A 25514-nucleotide genomic window follows, 5' to 3' on the forward strand; every position below is an offset into this window, starting at 1 on the left:
TAATTCAGCAAACAAACATGGCAGAGCGCTAGCTGTAATTCTCCTTGATTTCCCTGGTCATGTTCACTGTGCAGATGTGCTGGCACCAGAAAGACACCAGCACAGGGGAGGGACACAGTGCCTGGGAGCAGGAAGACTATTTCTGTAGGCAGCAGTACTGTTAAAAACACCAGTTAAAACCATCTTGTGGAACTACAGCGTTCAGCTTTTTCATTTTGAAACAAGAAATGTGTTTTCGAAACAATTTATAGTGCCAATCAAATAGTCAGGAGCAAAATGGTGGACTACCAGAATAGACAATAACTTTTTACGATCTCTCTCATCCCTCTTTCTCTCTGCCTCAGCCAGCCGGTGCCCAGGGATGGAGTGGACTTCAGGTTCTCATCTTGAAGGGTATATGGTGTAAAGAGTGCAGGGCCACCAGGCCGCAAACACAAAACAATGCTCCAATACTGTAAACGGGATCTGTTCCTCCTCTCCGAGTACGGAAAGCCCACAGGATAGTTGGTACAACAGGGGCTGCTACAGTATCTCTTCTTTATTCCTGTCTTGACATACCCAAAGGCTTCATCATCATGAGGTTCTGTAAAATCACGTTCTTTCACGAAATGGTTTTCATTAACTCCGTGCTCCACCTTCCTGCAGGGAGACTCCACAGGAGACAAAAGGATGGCAGCGTTTAGATGACTTGGAGTTAAGTCCACTACGATACCAGAGTCACTGAACCTTCCAGGAGAGAATTCACCCAGTTCCTTCAGTGAAGATGGTGGGCTTAGAGGACAGGCGTCTTGAGCTCTGAAGATGTTTTGAATGAGCTGCTCCACATCTAGGCTAGATGGCACCACGTCAGTCTGGATGGCCTGTTCCACCATCACATTGCTGACTTTCTCCTCCTCCTGGAAAGAAGTTACTTTCTCATCCAGAACACTTTCAAGCATCTCTTGAGTCACAGCAGAACTGGAGGGAGCTGGATCACTCAACTCAGAGGTTATGGTGGTCAAACTGTCTTCACAGGAATCAGTCCCGTTAGCTGTGCCCTCATTAAGAAGCAGCCCACTATCTGCCACCTCCTCCAGAGCTTGGTCCTCTGTGGTGAGGCTGTCTGGCATTGTGGCACACAACACCAACGGCTTCCCCTCTGAGTCACACCTGTGCTCCAGGCACTGCTCATCTCTCACAGAGCTGCTCTGAGCCATCTCCATGCTCTGCAGCAAAGACTCCAGTTTCTTGTTTTCAATGCTTATGTCTATGAAGTATTGCTGCATTTTTTTGTCTTTCTCAGCCAAGCTGTTTTTCATGCTTTCAATAACCTGCTTGAGTTGTTTAACTTCCCTTCTTGCTTCCAAGGCGGCCAGCTCTGCCTCCACACGATGACACTCTTCCTCAACCCAGTCTTCCTTCATCCGTCCCAGCTGAGCTTTGAGTTCTTCTATTTCCACTTCCCTGTAGCAAAATAAAAAAGTTATAACGCTTCTGCTGACCGGTCAGTTAAAGAGTCAACGTGAGGCTCCACTGCACTGGGATGGCTATGCTGCAGAGATGCTCCAAGAAAGAAGCAAGTTTTTCCATGCAGCACTTGCTGCTGCCTTCGACGGAGCTGGCAGAGATGTAAGTCGGCTGCCCAGACACGCCGGCTGATTGCTAACTAGAGTGTATTGGGTTTGCGTGGCAGCGCTTTGGTAGCAGGGGGGGGCTACAGGGGTGGCTTCTGCGAGAAGCTGCTAGAAGCTTCTCCTATGTCTGATAGAGCCAATGCCAGCCGACTCCAAGACGGATCTGCCACTGGCTAAGGCTGAGCTAATCAGCAACAGTGGTAGCGCCTCTGTGATAACATATTTAAGAAGGGGGAAAAAAACCGGGAAGCGGCAGCCGGAGAAGAGAGGAGTGAGAATATGTGAGAGAAACAACTCTGCAGACCCCAAGGTCAGTGAAGAAGGAGGGGGAGGAGAGGCTCCGGGCGCCGGAGCAGAGATTCCCCTGCAGCCCGTGGTGAAGACCATGGTGAAGCAGGTTGTCCCCCTGCAGCCCATGGAGGTCCACGGTGGAGCAGATATCCACCTGCAGCCCGTGGAGGACCCCACGCTGGAGCAGGTGGATGCCTGAAGGAGGCTGTGGTCCTGTGGGAAGCCCATGCTGGAGCAGGCTCCTGGCAGGACCTGTGGAGCCGTGGAGAGAGGAGCCCACGCTGGAGCAGGTTTGCTGGCAGGACTTGCGATCCCGCAGGGGACCCACATTGGAGCAGTCGGTTCCTGAAGGACTGCACCCCGTGGAACGGACCCATGCTGGAGCAGTTCGTGAAGAACTGCAGCCCGTGGGAAGAACCCACGTTGGAGAAGTTCGTGGAGAACTGTCTCCTGTGGGAGGGACCCCACGCTGGAGCAGGGGAAGAGTGTGAGGAGGAAGGAGCGGCAGAAACAACGTATGATGAACTGACCGCAACCCCCATTCCCCATCCCCCTGTGCCGCTCGGGGGGGAAGAGGTTCGGGAGTGAAGTTGAGCCCGGGAAGAAGGGAGGGGTGGGGGGAAGGTGTTGCTTTTTAAGATTTGGTTTTACTTCTCATTATCCTACTCTGATTTTGATTGGTAATAAATTAAACTAATTTCCCCAAGTCAAGTCTATTTTGCCCATGATGGTAATTGGTGAGTGATCTCCCTATGTCCTTATCTTGACCTACGAGCCTTTTCCTCATATTTTCTCTCCCCTGTCCAGCTGAGGAAGGGGAGTGAGTGAGCAGCTGTGTGGTGATTAGTCCGGCTGGGCTTAAACCACAACACTAGAGTCACCGACCTCGCCACACAGCCAGCAGCCTTGTGGGCTGTGCTCTGATCCTGGACATACTGAGGTGCAAGTGCTGGCTCTAGGTAAGGTCCAACCAGTGCAGCGCTTAACATCTCACCTACTGCCTCCCCCTGGAGGAAATGGAAAGCTGGAGGCTGGAAAGCTGCCCGGCAGAAAAGGACCTGGGGCTGTTGATCGACAGCCGGCTGAAGATGAGCCAGCAGTGTGCCCAGGTGGCCAAGGCGGCCAACGCCATCCTGGCCTGTATCAGAAATGGTGTGGCCAGCAGGAGCAGGGAGGTGATCGTGCCCCTGTACTGGGCGCTGGTGAGGCCGCCCCTCAAATGCTGTGTTCAGTTGTGGGCCCCTCACTACAAGAAGGACATTGAGGTGCTGGAGCGTGCCCAGAGAAGGAAGGGCAAGGAATCTGGTGAGGGGTCTGGAGCACAAGCCTGATGAAGAGCGGCTGAGGGAGCTGGGGTTGTTCAGTCTGGAGAAGAGGAGGCTGAGGGGAGACCTCATCGCTCTCTACAGCTACCTGAAAGGGGGTTGCGGAGAGGTGGATGTTGGTCTCTTCTTCCAGGTGACAAGTGATAGGATAAGAGGAAATGGCCTCAAGTTGCGCCAGGGGAGGTTCAGGTTGGATATTAGGAAAAACTTCTATACTGAGAAAGTGGTGAAGCATTGGAACAGGCTGCCCAGGGAGGTGGTGGAGTCACCATCGCCGGAGGTGTTCAAGGAATGTGTGGATGTGGCATTGTGGGACACGGTTTAGTGGGCATGGTGGTGTGGGGTTGATGGTTGGACTTGATGATCTTACAGGTCATTTCCAACCTTAATGATTCTGTGATTCTATGAAATGAGGAACTGCTGCCTGGATGCGTCCCCTGTGCCTGCCAGCAGCTCGTCACGTACAGCCAGAGCCAACACCGGCCTCAGACAGCAGGAGGGCTCGGGGCTGCAGGCACCTGGCTTGCTTTGCACCCACCCAGCCCAGCGTGGAGCCAGAGGCTGCTGCCTTGACTTGCAAGCAAGTGGGGAGAGGGGGCCCTTACTGAGATCCAGCCCTCCCAGATGCAGAGGTCGGGCTATCCCGAGCTGGTCCAAGTTGTCCCTGGGACTCTGCCTTGGGGCTCCACTCAAACACCCCTTTGTGCCCGCTTGGGCTGTGTGTGCTGGAGAGCCAGCTCTCAGAGTGCAGCTTTAGCAAAAGAGATGACGTCTGTTGCTGTGGAATGCACGTTGTCGCTTCTTTGCTCAGCATCCATACAAAGGGCTCTTGCAAAAAATTCAATATCTAAGTGACAAAACCACAAGCGGGCACACTGGTTTGTGTAAGAGCTTTTCTTTCATTAGGGGAGAAGGGGGACAGCTGTAGTCATATTTCACTGAGTAAGGCAGAACAGGAGACTAAGCTAAGACATGCCTGCAGGTAGAAACTGGTTTATGTAGAGAAGGTCTCAATGCTAAATCAGACTGGTAAAAAATGACCCTTTAAAAATATTCTGCTAGGGAAGTTCAAAAAAGGGAAAAAGAGACAGCCATATTCATAACTAAACTGCATGGTACGTATTCACGGAGCACGCTATGAAACCTGAAATATCTGAAACCAACCAAATCAGATTGATCACATTTCAAATTTCTTAATGAAGACTTTATGTGGCCAAGAAATGAGTAAAAACATTCAGGATTCCCACCCCTAAATGCTCCTGCATAAATCTTTCTGCCTCTGATTTCTGAAGTGAAATATACCTTTCTTTAAGTCTGCCCTCAGATTCCTTCAGCTTTGTTTTCAAATGCCGTACTGTAACTTCTTTCTGCTGCAGAGAATTTAAATACTGCTCTGGATTTTCTGGCTTCATGCTGTGATTGTCACCACAAGAAATGGTGACAAGAAAAAAAAACAAACATCACATGACATCACTCCTACAGTTCTTCAGTCCTGGCAAAAAGAAAAACATCCCATAGACTGATACAAAGCTTGACTCATTTGGGGCTCCTCAGTGTCCGCACTAGTGACTCCCTCTGGCAAATCAAAGTACTTGAGGAAATGGCTGATTTGTGGCTATAGTGCAAAATCTGCTATTTATTGTACTTGTTTTCAGTGTAGGGAGACATTTAACTTTAAAACACCCAGCCAACCCCTCACCCTAAACAGGTGTGGTGTGCCCAAGGGCAGGCAGCCGGGCCACCGGCAAAGGCACCCAGCTGCAGACACGGTCAGGTGAGGTAGTGTAGGGACTGCGTTCAGCTCCACATGTGAGGTAGGAAGCTGAGCACCCTGAAACCTAGATTCATCCTGTCTAGCTTTAGGTGCGCATCTGATAATGCTTGGCTGTTAAGAGAGAGAGAGGGAAACAGCAGCAGTGTGGTGGCAATTTCTTCTCTGCAATACGGGTTGCATGCTCTGACAGGTATCTGTTTTCTTTCCTGTACAGGAAACTGCACAGAGAGGTGCCTAAGGCTGGGCAGGGTGAATTTTCACCTGAGTGGATCATATTTTCTATACTACCCCAGCCAAGACTCTCCAAAGTGAAAGGACCCTTATACAAAAGAACCAGTAAATCCACATGGGAATTGATGCCATGAAACCCCATGAAGGAGCTTGCCTTGGAGTGACAACCAACTACAAAGGGCGTTGACTAAAAGTAACCTTGAATTTTACAGTGCTGAAACAATAAAGGTTTTACAGGGGATGGAGCACCCTGTTGACTGGCGAGCCACCAATATGAGGAGTCACACCTATGCTGAGGAGCAAGTTGACCTGCACGGCAACCGAGACAGCCAATGCCACATTACAGTGCAGAGACGGTAAGTCAGTGCGCTGAACACTGGCATGCTGAAATAAAGACTTGCCTCATCACTGAGCTGCTGTCGCTTCCTTTGCATGAGCCTGACTTGCTCCTGCTGGCTGAAGAAGCTCTGTGATTCTGGCGGACGTTAGCAGGACACAGCTGGCTTTTGCCCAGTCTTGACAAAGGGTCCTTTTCACAGGAAGCAGGTGGGCTGGCTAAGAACTTGTAGGATAAGGATCCATTATCCCGACCATAAGGGCCACGGCTGCAGGGGAAGCAACACGGTTAAGACATATTGGATTATCCTCATCACGCAACCCATTATGCGTCTTATTTTACACACAAAGTTGTCTAAACACTAAAACAGACAGGAAACTGTGAGTGGCTGTGAAGAAAGTCAGTCCCAAAGTCAACAGCCACTGCACGTTCTTTCACTGACTGTGGGGCACTCAGTCTGAATTACGTGATCTAGGAAAACCTCAGCCATTTTCACATTTCTCAGTGGACAGCACGATTCCCAGTGACTCCATCAGATCATCCACGTTCCCTGAACCTCTGACTCCATTAAGTAATGAGAGAACTGCAGCCTGGACTAGTGCCAGAAGAACCACGCTTCAGCCTTTCCCAGCCAAGTCTGCATAGAGATGCCTGTCCACGGAGGTCTGCTGTAAGACTGCTTTCAAGCTCCTCAGCAAGCAGCCTGAAGGATCACAGCGTGCAGTGAAAACAGATTTTGGTTGAGCCACTGTTCTTTCCTGCCTTTGGCATACCGGCTGCTTCAGCTGCCATTGTCAGCTATTCACTTGCTTAGATATAGTTCAAAACCCACTGTGAGCAGTCTGAAAGAGTATTAGAAAAGCACAGCCTTTTCTTTCTTCCTTCCAGTTTCCCTCGTACATATCTACCTTTCTTTTCCCACTCTTTACTAAAGAATCGGACTGTCAGCTTTGTGCTTGACAGCAATTGGTATCTGCATTGCCCGACAGCTGCCAAAGGGCTGGGGTGCTCTGAGGACAGCTTCTCGAGGGGCATTCCTCAGTTGCTCACTTGCTTTGCCTTCTGCACTACTACGCTGCTAACTTCATCCTCTCATGCCAGTTGTTCTTCTAAACTGTAACGGAAGGGCTGTTTTCAAAAAAATATGGTAAAAGGCAAATCTAGCCAGCAAAAGAGAAAGCTTAAACATAAAAATTGAAATACCACAGAATTATGAAGCAAGCTCTCTTCTCAAAATCATCTGACTTGGTTTCCTCCCTTCTCCGAAAATGGAACCGTTTATAAGGAACAGGTGGTTGAGTGGCTGCTGCAGACCTTCATCGCACTGCTGCCGTTTGGGTCATTTTATAACCACTTCACTCATTTTATAACCATTTCACAATGAAGTGCAGGACTGTGGCTTGTGACAACGTGGAAACGTTTCACAGCGACTTAAGCCAAACAGTTAAAAGAGAACATATTGCAAAGGAGACATCTCTTTCCACTCGGTACAGTACAGCATCAACTCTTGTGTGAGGCAGAATTTGCCCAGACTGTGCGTAACACAGCCATGCATTGGAAGGAGCATTCTTACAGAGGACTTCTGTCCAATTAAGTAGGTCAGTATGCTCTAACGTAAAGTTATATTTAAATGCACAATAATCTATGAAATGATACATCATCTTACTGCAAGTAAGGTGATTTTAGGGCTTCATATTATATCTAGTATTGCTTTTTCCCCCAGCCAGTACCTTTACTTTTTAGGTATAACCTAGAGAGCACTTCAGTAACATTTATTTTTCCAACAGTCTCATGACACAGACAGGAAACTGCTCATTAAGCATCATTCTGCCAACCTCTGTACACTGGGGCACGCTGCGACCTTGGAGACGTGTGTGCCTTAAGCACAGGGCTATCCCACTGCCGGTCCCAGCCTGCCTGCCAGCTCTTCCACAAAGGGCAGGAAAGCAGTCCTGTCTGTTTGAACTCTTTGGTTTTGGTCTCCAAACACAGCATTTGTATTTTTTTTTCTTCTTTCTCATATCACAGTTCTCATCAACATAAGTACTGCCCGAGAGCACAGCATCACCCAAATTGTTTTAAAACTCACAATACTGCTATTGTCTGTATTAGCTGCAAGACCTTACAGAGTAGTCTACCTCTGCACTAGTGACACTTGCACTATTCATGAAAGATTGCTTTGCTTACTTGAGAGAAAAAGAAGATCTTTTGCTTCCAGCAGCAGACACATGGACTTCAGGCGCTGAAATACCGCCCATGCTGCCTGAAGACCTGAAATCGGCTTCACTCCCTGGCAAGGAAAAGGGAAGAGTAAAAACATGATGATAACTCAAAGTCTGTTTTCAAAATAACAATGAATCACAAGCATCCTTCCTTTGTCCGTCCTGAGTGAATTTTAGAAGTCGCATGAATTTTCAAACATCCCTGAGGACAAGCGCTGGGCTTGTTCCAGATTTTCAACATGTCTTCAGATCTGGCACTTCAACAAGAGCAGAAAAAAACATTTGAACACAAAACCCTCACACTACAGAAACCATTTTAGGATGTAGCTAGGAACATTTGTTGTGACAACCTGTTTGCTCTCTCACAGCCATCAGCACGTGAATGAGGCTGCTCACGTGGCTCCTTCAGAAGCCCAGTGATTCGGAACACACAATTGTGATGTCAAATGAGAACCAAACATAGAGTGAAGGCATCTAAAACACAACCTCCCCAGGATTTAGGTATCTAGGTACATAAACGCAAGTAAAATCCCAGTGTTTAAAGGGGCCAAATGTTCAAAATGCCACTACTATCTCTCTGCAAAGACCTGCTTAGGTCTTTATGGTCGAGCTTCCACTTTTGAGCCCAGTAACCACCACTTACCCCATGGCCTTATACCACAGTGGAATCAAGTAAGTGAGATGTGCATGACTAAGATAAAGACATTCCCTTTGCTTTCTATGCCTACATATAAATACAGATACGTAAACAGAAGGAACGTACAGACATATCTACTCAACACTGCTCAAAAAGTATTAAAAGGAATCGCTCTGAGGGAAACAAAAACTTTTAGGGAAGTAATTTGGCCACCAAAAAACAAAGTTCAGCGAACACTGAAACTATTTATGATTTGAAGTCAAACATGGCCAGAAAATGGAAAACCAGAATTTTCTTTCTGTCTGAAACGACAGTTTAATTTTGAAAACTGTCAAATTTCTTTCTTCTTTTAAAAAGGGGTGAAAACATTAAAAAATCTCCCCAGTCATTCTAAATATTTTAGGTTGAGTATCATCTTTGCTCAGTCTGAAACAGAGGTTTTCTTTAATGTATTGATTTGGCAGCAAAGCCCCGAATCAGTTAGTCCCATAGTTCCACTTTGAACATAACAAGGTGTCAGACAAAAAAAAAAAATAGGGGATGTAAAGGAAAATAGAAAAAGAAATAATCTACCAATTCCTGAGTAAACATTGTTCAGAAAACAGTTCCAATCCCAGGAGTCTCATTAAAAAGGCGTTAATAACCTGCAGGAATCCCAAAAATGTCAACAACAATTATAACAGGATTACAGGGCACTGTTTAGGAAGGGAGATGACGGGAATTTGTGTATTCTAAGATAAAAAGAAATACTGGCCACAGTTTGTCACAAGGAGGAGGAATACAGCTGGAAAACTGTGAAGAAAACCAGGTAACAGCAACACAGGATTCTGGCTGTGATGCGTGTTATTTCATGAAAAATGACTTGAAATAAAATCTGATGGTCGGTGGGAGTTGTGCATAGTAAAATGTAGCTGGAGTAGGTTTGGAATATTTGAACCAGAGAATCAGAAAGCTGTTTTAAACACTGGCATAAATAATGAAGATTGTAGTTTACAAGCAGAGCACACACACACACACACACACACACACACAAATCTCCTAAGGGAAGATTCATAATGGCCTCTTTCATATGCACAGTATTTCTTTCTGTGGAGGTGGAACTGGCTGAAAGTCACAGAAAACAGTCAGAAAGAGCAGAAAATTTGCTGCAGTAAATACCCAAATTGCAAACCATGTTCTAGCTTGACCTCACACCTATTTTAAAACAAATACTTAAGAGTGCGCAGTGTGTGTAGCATCGGCTTCTCTTTTTTGACTCATCTTCCAGACTGGATTAGCAGAGGAGAGAAAAAAAAACCTGCTTGAATATACAAAAAGGAATTTTTTTGACTAAAGATCACAGCTATTGCCATCTTCCATACCTGCCTCAACTCTGACCTCAAAACCCCAGGGCCCTTCTTATGCCAGAACTCAGCCATCTTTTCCAGATGCAGGAGCACGTCCCCACAATCCCCACGAGACCTGCATCTCTACCAAAAGGCATGTGGAGCTAAAAGATGAATTGGCTGGCCTGGGTCTCACCCTGTCCAGCAGCCCGGCGGCTCAGGCGCTCCCTGCAAAAGTCCCATCTCTGCATCCCCTACTCACTCAGCTTTGCAGTCGGAGCCGTGGCTTTCTCATGGACCAAGCGCGAGGCTAAGCTCGAGGTGGCAGGCATCCTGAGGCGAGAACCTCCCTTTAACGGTGGGCATCCCACTTTCTGTACATCTGGAGCGGTATCGAGACAATCAATGGGCCAGAGAGAGAGAGAGAGAAAGGAGTTATGGTGTGCCTGCTGGGAACTCGGCTTCAAACCCTCAATAAAACCGTTACTGAATGATATGAAGTGGAACAGCTTCCCTGGAGCAGACTCCCCACATCCCCTCAGCCTGCCAAGCAGCCTGCTGTTAGGGCACCCTTCTCCTCTGTCCTCAAGTCCATCCTCCAAGAGGCAAACACATCTAAATAGAAGTTTCTTTTCCCTTTACTGAACTAAGTAAAAGGGATCTCTTTTTATTTTTTTTTTTTTTCTGTGAGGAAGGAGATAAGTACCTAACTGCGGAAGATTTGTGCCCGACACCCTGAATTGCAGGTGGCCTGTGCCGCCAGCCCAGGGCTGAGCAGTTCATTATTTAGGACAGATGGGATTCAGGCTTTTGCCTTTTACTTGCCCATTCCTCCTTTGTAACTTGCTGACTTCTTTTTTGCATTCTCCATTTTTGCTGTGACGTCTGGGTGCTTCCTGCAGCCTGAGAGTCTTCTGAACAAAAGGAGATACATGTCTTGAGAGGCCACAGCCCAACCACGAATTGCCTACGTCTCCACTAAGCAACAGCAGCCATTTTGAGACAGGGGTGGCTCATAAATATTGCAACACAGAATTAAAAGATCATTTTTCCAGGCCACTTTAATCCAACAGGAACTTGTAGATTTGGGTTCAAAAATACAAAACACTTTAAAGCCGAAACACTCTTTGTAGGTGCTACTTTGCTTATTCTCGTTTGAAAGAAATGCTTGGCTATTTGAACATGTTTTCCACATCAATTCAACTAAATTGGTTTAAATTCAAACTTTAAAATCTAAAACGTATAAAAATCCAAACTAAAAAAATAGCACTATGCTACTAATTTTTACCAAATTTTTAAGCATCTTTTGCTCAAAATATTTATATTCCGATTATATTCTAATATTACCTCTTGGAAGCTACAGAGCACCTTTTTCACTTCAGTGCAATTTAGTTAGCTTATGTCCTAAAAATAATTCATTCCTGCTGACTAACAAAGCTCATGGTGCGAAATGAGATGATACAGAAATTTCCCTGTGCAATGCTAGGCGCCTTGGGCAGCGGTCCTCAGAAACAGGACAAAAAAACAGAGAGTGCCTAAGCTTATTACGGATCAACGGAAGAGGAAAAGGCATCTAATTAGACCTACTTGAAAGATCCAAGCGTGATCTTCAAACACAAACTTTCTTCTGCAGCTGAATGCCCAAGACTGACTTTCTGTTCAACGAAAAAAAAACCCAAATAAACCTCCCTAAAAAAAGGAGAAATAGAAGAGACAGAGACTGTACTTGGCTTCCATAAGGGCTAACAGCAGAGCTGTCAGAGACCTGATGAGGACCACAGGAGACTGGGGTGGGATTCATCTGACTAAACACGAATGTCTCTAACGTAGACACCCGCGTCTGAGCCAACCTCGGTCCCATTTTTAGACAACAGAGAGTTACTCAGTAGAACCAGTGAGTTCAAGGCACTGCTTACCTTATCCTAAAGTAAATGCTTACATATTTGGGCAGAAAGACCGCACACTAGACTCACTGATTTTATTTGTTATATCTCCTTTAAAACAAAATAGGACCTCAGTCCACTTCTGCAGGCGGAGACGATTACAGCTACATTACAGATACACAACTGAGGTCAGACAAATGACAGTCCATCTCTGCTCTATCCAATTTGGCTCAAGACCGTGAATTTACATCTCCCTCACCTCCCAACAGCTCCCGTAACCCCCAGAAGAAGGGAAATGGCAGATTCACCTCTTAAAGCTCTTCCACTTAGGAAGTGGAAAGAGAGACAGTCCCCATCTACGGCCCACAGCTCCTGAAGGTCATCTAAGGAGACCTGGAGATTCAAATGTCACCTCTTCTAAATCACAAACACGGAGGGGTTTATGCCAGAGAGAGGAGCTCCAACGGGATCCACTGGCTGTGCCGGGTCCGTTGAGCCACCTGGGAGGGACCACTCACAAACTGCCACCGGAACCCAAACGTTCTGAAGCGTGCGGGGGAGGGCGGGGCTATGCAAATGACGGACCCCCCAACAGCCGCATCCACCCCCCACCACCCACCAGACTTCACAGCGCTGGTGCCTTCCAGACCTCACAGCTCCAACTGCTACAACACACCACACCTTCCCAGGGTGACGCCCCTCCATGCCCAACTCCAGGACGCAAGCTTTGAGGATAGCACGGGCTTGAACCCGGACATGGCGTCCTCGCTCCTGGAGGGCGAGATATGCGTGTTCATCTCCCTCTGAAAGAGGAAAAAATAACTTTAGAAACCCTCAACCTGACACGACAATAGCTTTAACTCATTTAAACCAGACACAGAAGATGTTTCTATGAACTTCTGATCCTAGTATTTAGGAACAAAAATACAGGCTTTAGACAAGTATGATTAGTTGAAGGAAATCACGCCAGATAATCTCAATGCCACTTTCAAGAGGATTTCATATTGAAGCAAGCTGGGAGGGGATTTTGTCAGCTAGGAATCCATCAGCAAGCACTTCAATCTTTAAGGGAACTGATTTTGGAACACTGAAGGGATATTTTTAATGATAAAACCATTTACTCTAAACAGGAGAAGATCATTCATTGTACACTCACACTCTGCTATTCACACACCCCTCCCTCCCCGCCCTTTTTTATTAATTAAAACCAAGTTCCACTAAGCAGTATTTCCAATGGAAGGCAAATGTGGGTAAGCCTTCCAGAAATACAGGCAGCTCAAATAAGTTGTCCTCCAGTCCCACAGAGAGCATCCCAAAAGAAGACTGAGCTCCCCAACATGCCTTGCACAACTGCAACCCCTCCCCAGGAAGCCCAAAGAGAAACATGATGCTTTTGAAAAATCCCAGTCCTCCGCACTTGATGGTGTCAGAGCAAAAGTCTGGACAAGAACAAGAGCCCCACTTGAGGCTCTTCCATAAACGGCATTCTCAAGCCGAGATCCTCGAGAACACGACCTTGCTGCTCGCTCTCTTCCCCTACAGAGCCTGAAGGAGCTGCCCAACGGCTCAGGCAATCACCATTTTCAAGAGAGGCAGAGTCCAGCAGTATGTAAGGCTGCCAGATCCAGAGACATCTCCTGTATGGATCCTTCCCCTGACATACAGGCCCATGCTGGCCAGTCTGGTATTTATGACTGGAGCTGAAGTGCTCTGGAAGGTCGGCACACACTGGCCACTGAAAAGCTCTGCTCAGTGCTACCAGATGATTTCTAGTCAAATTCAGCAACAGAAAGACAAACGGGGAGAGGCCACAGTCCCACGTGCAAAGGGAGCAGAGAACAAAACAAAAGATACCGGGGGCAATTCTGGAAGCAGCAACTGGCCGTCTGGCAGACGCATTTTTGCCCTCACCTGGTTCAGGTTTTGGGGGGAAGATCTCCGAACCAAAGTCTTCTTTAAGCAACTCCAGCAGGTGGAGAGGAAGGCAGTTGGGAATGGGGACGAGTTAGCCGTGTCACAGGGAGAAGAACTGCAGGAATAGAATGACAAGCGTTAGAACCGCAAACAGCCAGGGGAATGTCCTAAGAGAAATCAAACTAGAGCAGTCTTCAGCCTCACCAAGATGAAAAGAAAGGACAGGAGGAAAGAGGTCAGGAGGCAGGCAGGGAGATTCCCAGTTTTGAGTTGTATGTAGATGATCTTCAAACAAATCCTTTGTCTCCTTTTTAAACAAAAAGAATGATATTGAGCAGGAATGTACATGTGGGACAAGGAAGCAAGGACTGAGTTCAGCAGGCTGGATCAAAGCAGTCAGGGAACTTGTTTCAGAATTCAGAAAGAACTTGCCCATGCAACTGAAGTCCTATCTCAGAGCAAGAACTTCCGACATCTTCTACCTCTGACTTTGCAGATTTGTTAGTGAGCTACAGAAAACATTTCCCCAAAGAACTGGAGTCAGGCAGCTGCACAGCTATAGCCTAATGGGTTTGACATCAGTAGTATGCAAGGCTCTGGAGAATTTGCAAAGGAAAGAATTAATCAACACCATCAAACTAAGCAGATGGAGTCCTACGTGCATTCACTTAAGAAGGAGCATGCCTGACTGACCTGCGTCTTTTCTCTGACTAAATGACAGATTGACTATCTCACTACAAGAAACAGAGCAGCTATAATTGTGCAAGTCAGAAAAGTGGCATGATCTGCAGGGAAGGGGGCAACAAATCTACTCCTATAGCCTAAAAATACTGTATAAAAGTTCTGACCTACCTTTCAGAAAAAAGGATTCAGATTCTCTCTGTCACTTTCAGGACTGGATGAAATAGTCCTTGGGCCATCTGGTTTTGAGGAGGAGGAGGAGGACCTGAAGAGCTTGACTAGGCAGGCTAACAAAATGAGGCTTCCAAAAATAAGCCTCGGTTTGGTGGGTTGGTTTTGAGCTGGTTGCTTCATGGGTTCTGTTTGCTGAGAAGACATCTGCAGAAGACAGCTGCACGGGCACAAAGAGAAGACCAGCAAGGGGGTGGAAAAGAGTCTCTTGGAAGTGGCAGTCTGGGACTTCTCTTTTTGCTTGCCACGTTTGCTCATGGTGTTTGGAGGATTCATTGAACCACTACATTCCCAGAAAGTCCCAGGCTGGACAGCTCCCAAAAAACCAAACAGCGCAGGACTGCAAGAAAAACAACCAGGTGGTGAAGCCCTCCTCCAGAGCCATATGGTGATGTGCTCCTCACACGCTTCAAAACTAGTGTGGGCAATCCCAGACTGTGGGCAATCTTAGAAAACAGCAGTGGAACAGGTATTTTTATTCCCATTTGGAAATTCCTAGCCAACAGCTGTACAACGTTCCTGCAGTCTCCTAGAGACAGTCATTCCTAGCAAGTCCTGTGAAAGTCCTTGAATGCATCCCAATTCTTCATCTCCTAGGGCTTCCTGGGAAAGTCCTCATTTCTCCCTCGTTTTGCTGTGCCAAAAAGCCACACTGCACATTCCCACAACGGAAAGGCTGCCTGCGCAGAGTCGGACTACACCTGATGAGGACACAAATGCCGCACCTCTTCCCAGACCCCTCCTGTTTATTGCACAGGGATTAGTCAGCTCTGCGGCCCACCGCTCTTAATGCTTCCTAGTGAGCTTTCAACCTTCACAGGTGGCACTGGCGCAGGGGTGCAATCCACTTCTCTGCCTTTGAAGAAACCTGCAACTCACAGAAGGCCCCTTCTGGCCGAGATAAAAGGTGGCCCCCAAAACATTCCCCTCAGCCCCTTTAAATGACCACCTGGAGAGCTCCTGTTTCACCTGGGAGCCACCTCCCTGCTCCTCTGGTCACTCTCACCTCGCCCTCACCTGCTACCTAAGAGATACACAAGCAGCACAAAGTCCACGTCTGTGGCAACACAGAAGGCTCAGCCGAGCTCCCTAGGCTGAAGGTAGAAGACATTCAGACAGCAGAGACTTGGCAGACTGACAAAAGGGTTTCGACTATGTCCCTGCTTTCCATCTACAGCTTGAATAGAACTAGACACTATGTTTACTGCCTACACTCAGAAGAGTCTGGCTGAGGTTTTTGCACCAGTGAACAGGGCATAAACAAGAAAGTGTGTATTTTGCACTGAAGCAAAAAAGCCTCACCTTGCTTAGCTGAAGCTTTCTTCATTTTAGTTACAATATCTGTAGGTTGCGTATAGTCTACGTACAGAACAAGTCCTGCATTGCCCAAGCGAGGGAACTTCTGTCTGGATATAAAATACACACAGGTATGACACCATCTCGGTACCTTTATAGGCATAGAATATACACAGAAAACATGCAGCAAGTATAAACAGAATCATACGCATAGACGCATAGAGATACACATAAATATATGTCTTTTGCAAACTCAGATACACACCCCCCCATGCACGGTCTATACAGAACACCCACAGACACTATATTCTCTGCCTGCAGGAAGAGAAGCCTCAGCTGACCTCACCTCGCTGAGGCTTTTTTCCTCTCTTGATTCAGAAGATAGATTATCTACGCATAAAAAGAGTATACAGACACAGGAAGCACAACCATGTTTTTCTCTCCGTAGATGCACTCTCTACACAGAACACACACATAGAACATGCAGAATAGACATACAATGTGTTAATTGTGTACATACTACACAAAACAGTCAGGTAAGGGGAAGCTACGCTTCATGTCTTTATGTTGAATACGAATGTCGATGTCTTCATATTGAATCAATACGGAACACAGACATTTTCAAGGCCAAGGGAGGAGGGTCATTTTTCTCTGTGTGTGGAGCATACGCTGTCCTGACTTGGAACACATGCACATGAATACGCACACTTTACATGCAGACATACACAGAGAGAAAGGCAAGGTATGTTTTTTCTGTCTGCATAGAGCTCACGTATTGCCGTTATATAGAATATGTCCTAACTCTGTGTAGAGTAGATCCAAAGAGCTGAGGCAGGTCTTCTCTGCTTACAGAAGAGAGCCTCTTTCCATAGAAGACTATAGAAGACCCATACAGTCACGCTTTTCTGTCTTTACGCACAAGAGATCCTAACTACCAAATACACACAGGGCTGAAGAGAGGATTTGGTTTATCTCTATCGAATATATTCGACAGGAGAGGAAGGCTTGTCAGTCTTTTCTTTGAATACAGCCTATGCATATGTGGAATATAGGCAGGCAAGGTGATGAGAGGCTTTTCTGTCTGCATAGAGAATATATGGGCTCAATAGAACAAATGTACATAGAAAGGCAGAGCCTCACCTACCTCTACATCTAATAAGGACCATCTGTGTGCACACGACATGCCAGCAACAAGGGGAGGCTTTTCTGTCACTATACAGACTACACATTGTCTTCCTCAAGACTACGCATGGACGGGCAAAGCCAGGCTTGCTTTCTCAGTATGCAGCATATACCAGGATATACTTTGCCTATCAGAAAAGAGATGGTGAGGCTTTTCTCTCCAGATACAGACTCTATTTCTTCTGTAGATAGACTGTATGCAGGCAAAGCATGTCTACTCATGGGCTAGATACTGCCAAGGCAGGGCTTTTGGGTCTGCTTATGCAATGAAAACCGGCTGTATAGAGAACAGAAACCAACAGAAGGCTGAAGTGGGGCAATAGCTTTCTGTCACCAGACAGGCTATAAAATGGCTGTACAGAGAATACATATGGAGAGCACTACACACCACTTTCCTGTTGGGACGCAAAACGTATTCTGGTGATGGAGCAGAGACGGGCCAGGTGAGGCAGGGCCTTCCCACCCACCCGCATGTGAAATCTGGGGAGGCTGGGGGTGGAGGGGGAGTGTCTCCATACATCAGGCACACTCTGCCTACAGAAGCACACAAACAGGGGAGGTGAGGCTTTTCTCTTTGCAGAGCAAAGACTTGGTGCACGCAGGTAGTAAGTATGAGGCTCTTCCGCCTGTATGTGGAATACAGGCTGTCTATAGAGCAGAGAGCTATCTCTGTACTTAGAACATACACTGCTCATCTGCACAACAGACCCAGACAGGCTGGGGAAGGTGGGGCGCTCCTGCCCGTACGCAGGCAATGCCCTCTTTGTAGAGCACAGGCAGAAGGGTGAGGCAAGGCAAGGCTGCCGGGGGGCTGGCAGCTATCAGAGCTCTCCTCTTGCAGCCAGGTAGAGGCACCCTTCTGCCAGCCTTGCCTGAAGGCTCAAGTGGCTTGCAGCTCACTGGGTGCTCAGGGCCACGATGCTCCAGGGAGGCTGAGGAGGCTCATCAGGCCCTCATCCCAATGACATCCAGGGGGAAGAGCCCGGGGCTCTGGCAGGATTGTCCTCAGGAAGGCTCAAGTAGGAGCAAACACATCCTGCTGCTTAGTACCGTCGGGCTGGTGGCACAGTCAGGGCTTCGGCTCCTATGACCGCAGGACCCTTCCTCGAGGAGCACAAGGAATAAGGACTGCCGGCCCAGGGACACGGCTCCCTTGACTGAGCATGCAAGAGAGTCTCTGCGAGCAGGCTGGCTAACCCAGTGAGGAAGGCCTGCAACCACATACACCACCACAGCCTTCTCAGACTCTGCTTCCTGAGGAGCTTCTAGGCAAGAGCCAACAGGAGACTGCCCTGGAGGGCAAAGGGGCTCAGGGCAACTGGTTGAACTTCAAGGACAACAGCCCCCACCTCCCCAGGCACCAGAAGGGTCCGTGCCAAAACACAGAGTCGGTCACAAGTAGCAGAAGGCCAGCACTGACGGACAGGAAACTCCTGAGACACCTCAAACGCCAAAAAGGAAGAACACACAAGGCGCAGAGACGGGATACCCAGGAGGAACAGAGAGACATTGCGCAAGCATGCAGGGATGGATTGTGGAAAGCCACAGCTTAGCTGGAGGCAAACTAGGAAGAGATGAAGGACAACAGGAGGGTCTTCTGGAAAGCTACTGAAAGCTAAGGGAAATGCGAGCCACTGCTCAACAGGAAGGGAACTTACTGGCAAAGGACAAAGGAAAAGCTAGAGAAGATGCTACACAGGGCAGAGGTGTGTGGGCAGGGGGTTGGGTGTGTGTTTTGGGGGGGTGTTTGCCCCACTTCTCTCTTCTACTTCTCTCCCTCACTGGAGGAAACAAAGCCAGACTCTTCTTGAGGGGCACACTGGATGGACAAGGGGCAATGGACAAGGTGCAGATTCTGACTCAAGACAAGGGAAGTTGCTCACCACGAGGGTGCCCAAGCACTGGAACAAGTTGCCAGGGATGATGCTGAATCTCCCTCCTTGGAGATACTCCAAACGGGACTGGACACAGCCCTGAGCAACGTGATCTGACTGGACCTGCTCCGAGCAGGAAATCAGACCAGATGGCATCGGGAGGACACCCCCCCCACCTACCCCATTCTATGAATCCCCAGAGATTTCTCACGTCACTCCAGTATTCTCCCAATTCATCACCAGCAACTGCTCATGTTAAGACCTCTACAAAAGCATTTGCGGAGCACTACACTTGCTCCTAGGACATCAGGGGAGTTGCTGGAGACAACCAGCCTTACCTTCCATCACTTCTAGAGAACAAAAGCATGGCAAGCCTAGAGCACACTAAAGCCATTGCAAACAGGTAACAGAAAGGAAGGCAGGGTTTAAGGCTAGGTCTTCCCATCTGAAGCCATCTGAGGCCAGATGGGGCAAGTAAAACAGTTCTGGAAAGCACAGGGCTGGCAGGAACATGAGAAGACACAGGACAGCTCCTCCTGGGGAAAGCTGGCCGTGTTCAGCTCAAGTTCCTCCCCCCACCTTTCTTTCCCCTGGCAGGAAGAAGGAAGCACATTCAGCTAACCTTGCTTTCACCCTGTTGTGGAGGGCACCCAGGAACTCAGTGAACTGGTCAGACTCTTGGGCAGTATCTAATACAGAGACATACCCCTTCAGACTAAATAGAAAAGTCTTTATATCTATTTTATAGAAATCTACAGACAGATATCATTATTTACAGAATTATAAAATATCAGTACTTTTACAGAAATATCATTCCTAAAAACATTCCCATTTAAATATAACTGCCGGCAGGACTACGCTTCAAGCACAGAGAACCACATACAGCAAAGGGAAAGCATATTGACTCAGGACAGCTATCTCAGGACTGCTCAGATGCGATATTGCTCTGCAAGGGTCCATAACAACTACAAACCTTGCTACTGGCCTCCCCCCAGGCAACAAGTGTTCCTCGCTTGCTTTTCCCAAATGCAAGATGCTACCATAAGCACCAGATACGACACTGACTTTACCAAGCAGAAAGGGGAATCCCTCCACCCTACCAAATGAATTCACCTTGGGAAGGCAGAGAGGAAGGAACCAAGGAGATTGCCCTTCAGGAATGCAATAAGCCTTGGATAGAATAGGCAGATCTAAGAACAGAGATGAATTTTTATTAAATGCATCAAGCGGAAGGTATTTTGTTCTTGGCCTTTTCCCACTTTCTAGCAAGAAGTAATGCATTTCAAAGCAAAGGTTATTCTAGAATAATCTGAGGTGCTGCTGCTGGATGTCCCCATTTTGTGTGGCTGCATGCAAGCAGACCTGTCAGACAGACAGACAGGAGGTGCCAGGTACTGGTACTTGGAGGATATGCACGTCACAAAAGCTAGGAGAAGGGAGAACAGGCTACACATGGGTTTCAGTCAGGTCAAAGCATCCCGCATCGCCACTGAGCACGAGTGTGAACACGAGCTACAGCTACACTAGCTTGTGAAATCTGGACTAGGTGTCAGCTAACCACGGCATTCGTTTCTACCACATTTTGCTTCTGCTCAGCTTTTCACCTCCACAATACTCTTGCTTTGCAACTTGAATTTCTTACCATCAAGCTTGAAAGACATCTGAGAACGGGTCCCCGCTCTGTATCACAGAGAAGCCCACTTGGTGACCAGTCTGCTCTAGTTTCCTCACCTTAGCTTCAAGCTCGTCAGAAGATGCTGCAACAGACGAACAGCATTACTACACTGCGATACAGAAGAAAAATAAAGCAGAGCGACTCATTTCTGGGCTGCCAAACACCAGAATGCAGCAAATTCTGCAAGCGGGTACTTAGCAGGGAAAGCAATGTGCAAGCCAATGCACTTTAAACTAGACCCTACAAGACTTTCACAAGCAGGAGGGCAGGGAGGCTTCTCTGAAAGCGAGTCCCCTCCTCCCACCGTGAGCAGCAGAGATGGGAGAGCAACAGGCACCCACACCACAAGCAAAGACACGCTCATGACACTGCTCTGAAAAGGTGACTACATACCACCATACTCCATACCATTCAGCACTGCCACTTGTTAAAAAGCAAGCAGGGTTTTACTAAAATGAAATAAGGACGGCTTTCTCATCAGGTAAGTATTAGCAAGTATCTCCAGCACTCTCAAATGCCCAAAAAACCAAAGCAGATCAGCTGTGGCCCATGCTGATGTGCCCGTTCATTACAGGGCATCCTGTGATTAGGTTCATCACCTAAGAACACACCATTCTTTGAAGTTTGCTGTCAGGTTCCTCTTTTGGCTACTAAAGAAAGGAAAGTTAGTCAGGACAGAGCACAGCCCAGCAGAAGTGTCATTCATAGAGGGTGCTACAATGAAAGACTGACCTATTAAAATAAATACTGTACTGTAGGACAAAAACTACCCTCCCACACAAAAAATCCCTGTTTTGTATTGAATGATTCCTGAAAGATTACCCAGATAAACTGTTCTAATTGTGATTATGAACCATTCCTTCCCTAGAAAAATGTCATCAAGACTGGTATTTTTATCAAAGGATTTAAATATTTTAAACCATTGTTTCCATAAATGCAATTTCTCCTTAATAATGTCATAATCCTGATTCTTTGAAGTAAAATACATTATAATTACATTTCCATGACTGCTGTGCTCTGCTCTGTAGTATTGTTTATTGCATTGAGATTTCAAGTGGAAAAAATCTCCAAGTCCAATAATCAAGGAAAAGCACCAAAAAATGCAAAGTATCTCTTTGAATTCTTGAAGAACAGACAAAATGTAAACAGTACATCCCCCTCTGTTTTTCAACAAGTCTACTTACTGGAATATGAAAGACTAGAACATTTTAGAATAAAACCTCAGACTCAGTTTTAATTATATTCCCTCCAAACCTCAGGAGAACACCCACGCAAAAGTGTGTTCTCTCAGCAAGAAAATCCCTGGTCCAAAGAAAGATTTTAAGAAAGAAAAAAAAGATGGCAGGCATGCTTGCAATATTTGTTTTAGAGCATCCCAAGACTTTGGAATTGTGTGTTACCTGAGGATTGCCTATCAAAAGAAAAATAAGAATAAAAATTAAGTATGAAATCCATTTCTGTGCACACATTTTACTACGGGGATGGGAGAAAAGCTATAGAAATAATTTACTGCAGTAGCCATTTGAAATGCTGAGAAACACTTTGGCAACACCTAAATATATTCCCTGTTTTCATTGCAATACTCCAGCTCTGGATGGGGGGAGCAGAATACAGAGATCCAGTAATACCACACTATACCATCTTTAATTCTCAATAAAACCTACGAAACTCATGAAAATATCCACTTGCCATAAGGCATTTTTGTCAATATGTTAGATAAGGAGCATACAAATCACAGTTACTGAGTCTCACTGCAGCTGAAAAACATTTGACAAAGTGAGTGTGAATGAAGGGTTAAATCACTGACGGTCCCTGGCTGAGACCCTACTGTCATACATAAAAGCTTTACTTGCATAGTTTTAGTTATTTGCTGAGTAGAGTTGATAATAGGATGTTTCAAGACGTCTGACTCCCTTCCTGACAAGATCAAATGGGCCTTGAGGTAGCTCATTATGCCTCCTGAGTATATCCTTGATGACAGGGACTCGGGACGTTTGTGTCAAGATAAGTGCCAAAGAACTAGTTCAAAGTGACCCTTTTGTAACATTCCGAGGCCAAAGGATGGATGGGCCAATTCCATGACCATGTATGGACAAAGGAAGCCCGAAGTTCAACTAGCAGACGGTGTGAGGAAGGCTATGAACGACCACCGGAGGGTGAAAAGACCCTAATCCTAATTTCACTGCGCATGCTTGGACTATGCAAATGAATTCCGGGAACTCATCCACATGAGACCGCCCTTTTTAGAATCCTGATGAATATGCATGATGTTTCTGTATCTGAACTGAGGTGCTTTGCTAACCCGTTGGAGCACTCGTGGTGGACAAATCCCCAGTGCTGCCCAGCGCTGTATTAAAGGATGCCTGCTTAATAACCAACTAGTTGTTACTGAGTTACTTTGTTGTTTCAGTTTCGGCGACCCCGATGGGACAATCTCTGTCCAGCTGCAGGAACCTCTGAGTCGGCGACTCCCTAGGCCGGCCCCGGAGAATTCTCTGGAGGGACCCACCGGTTCGGCGGATCCTCGCGGGGGCAGACAAGGACCTCTGGTAATTAACGGTTGGAGTTAATGGTTGTTATTTTACTGTGATAGTAATTGTTGGTTGTGTGTAGTGTTCGTGCCCCGACCCCTGTCCTTGTGTCCTATAAATTCAGAATGGGGAACCAACAAGGCGGAGTGTTGAAAAAGAGCCCTTTGGGCTGCATTTTAGACCACTTTAGAAAGATATCGGGGGACCACCTGGAGGGACTGTAAATCGTGAGACCTTCATTAAATATTGTAACCAGTGGTGGCCTTTAGACAAGCTAGATGATGGAGAAAAATGGCCTTTTAACGGAACTTTAAGGTACAACACTTGGTTGCAGCTTATGTTATTTCTGCGCCGAGAAGGAAAATGGGATGAAGGGGTTTATGCAGATACGTTCTTCACTTTGCGAAATCACCCTGAATGGCAAAAAGAATGCGGAATCAATTTAGCACCCCAGGACCCTATGGTCCTGGCGATAGAAAAAGAGAACAAGAAGCAAAATAGGAAGCTAAAAAGATGCTGCTTGGCTTGCAGCATTGGGCAAAGATGTTTAAAGATTGGTTCACAGAATGAGAGATTAGAGGATTGCTTGCCTCCACCAGAAGGAGAAGGTGATAGAGAAGGAGATGCTAGCACTGTTGGGGGTGAAGAATAAGAGGCAAGGGAAAGGGAAGAGATTAATGTTAACTTTTCTCCCATCATTACCAGAATGCAAAGTAAAGTGGGACCTATCATACAGGCTCCACTAAGACAGGCAATGGGAGGACCTGTCAGAATTAAAGTACCTTTCGCTTTAGCAGATTTAGAGGGATGGCGAGCTACTGCAGGTGATTACCAGGATGACCCCGAAAAGGTTGCTAAAGGCTTTGAATTGATTGTTAAAACCCAGGGCCCTGATTGGGAAGATGTGGATGCAATGTTGGATGCGGTGTTTAGTGAGTCAGAGAAGCAGATGGTTGTGAGAGCGGCTAGAACCCAGGTACAGGCTCTGGTTTTGGCTGGAACTCTGCCCAGAACAGTGGATAACCATGTTGCGATTACTAATCCTGGTTGGGCCCCTAATCAGACCGGAGCTCGGAATTTGTTAGCGCCGTACAGGGAATGGATTGCTTATGGAATGAGAAATGCTGTCCCAAAATCAGTGAAGTGGTCTAAATTGTATGAAATTAAACAAGATAGAAAAGAATCCCCTGCTGATTTTTTTAACTGATTAAAAGAAGGAATGCAGAAATATACCCCTTTAGACCCTACCTCTTAGGAGGGAAAGGGTCATTTGACATTCCTGCTTTTGGGACAGTCGGCGGATGATATCAGGAGAAAGTTACAGAAAGTGCAAGGGACAGATATGAGAGATTTGGAGAAATTGTTGGAGGCTGCCTGGCAAGTGTGTCGGAATAGGGATAGTCAGAAAGAGAGAGTAATGAGCAAAACAATTGCCAATGCTACAGTGGCTGCCTTACGTACCACGGGGGGCCAGGTACCCCCTCGGAACCCATCAAGAAACAACACTGTTGGAGGGAGGGGGGCCATGAGAAGCGGTGTAAGTGCCCCACTTAGGGGAAATCAAGCCCTCCTGAAAGATCAGTGTGCTTACTGCAAGCAAATGGGGCTCGGGGCTCACCTGTGGGCAGGGCATTTTGCCAGACGAGGTCCAAGCAGTGCCGGCCAAGGCCGTAGAGGGGCTGGAGAGAGCTGAGCAGCTCCGGGATCTCGGCGTGTTAGCCCCGGGCAGTGATGCCCCCTCGCCAGCTAGGTGCCAGCTGAGTCTTCTGCACTCAGCCAGTCCCTGCCTGCTCCCCCGGGGCTCCCGCAGCTCCTTCCCAGGGTCAGATCCAGCTCGCTGGCAGTGATGCTGGTGCTGGGGCAGTGGTAGTGATGCCAGTACTGGGGCGATGATGCCGGTACTGGGGCAGCGATGGAGGTCTCTGTCCTCCTGGCATTGATGCTGATCAGCGTGATGTCTCCCACGGGTGCCCGCCACCCGGAGCAATGCTCCATCTACCCATCCTCTCGGTGGCCATCCCCAGCCCAGCTCAGCCACCCGCGGGGTGGGCAGGGGCTGCATTAACCCCCCCATCCCCCCTCCCGCTGTGCAAATGACCGCCAGCAGAGAGAGGCACTACAAAGCAAAGAGCCAACTCTTTTAATGAATTAAGCCAAAAAGGGGGATCTGGGAGAGGGCTGGGGCTGGAGCATGTGGGTGCAGGTCTCTGCCTCCAGATGTCCTCTGCATGCGGGTGCTACGGGGGACGGTGCCAGAGTGGCGGGTTATGGGTACCGTACTCGCTGGCTGTCTCCATGTTGGTCTCCCTCTGCACAAAAAACTGCCGCTGGCCCAGTGACTTCTGCAGGGCCGCCCGCTCCCACTTCTCCTGGGCCAGCTTCTTCATGCGCTGCGCTAGGGCCGCTGCTCAGGTGTGATGGGCACCGACTCCTCCTGCTCCTCCAGTGGGGTGGGTGCAGCCGTGAGGACCCCAAGGCCCGAGGGGTAGCAC

The 25514-nt window shown here is 47.4% G+C and overlaps 1 protein-coding gene across 1 annotated transcript; it reads right to left on the bottom strand.

The window, feature by feature from the left end:
- Positions 1 to 260: 260 nt before the first annotated feature.
- Positions 261 to 25409, bottom strand: LOC132317147 (syntabulin-like). Its single transcript, XM_059818228.1, is given in 9 exon segments — positions 261 to 527; positions 529 to 1443; positions 4532 to 4713; positions 5632 to 5839; positions 7759 to 7861; positions 10018 to 10137; positions 10570 to 10669; positions 12293 to 12441; positions 25298 to 25409. Coding segments are annotated over 9 exon segments (2043 nt in total). The 3' UTR covers positions 261 to 373.
- Between the last annotated feature and the right edge of the window lie 105 nt (positions 25410 to 25514).

Source organism: Gavia stellata, chromosome 5 (assembly GCF_030936135.1).
Source record: "Gavia stellata isolate bGavSte3 chromosome 5, bGavSte3.hap2, whole genome shotgun sequence".
Taxonomy (NCBI): domain Eukaryota; kingdom Metazoa; phylum Chordata; class Aves; order Gaviiformes; family Gaviidae; genus Gavia; species Gavia stellata.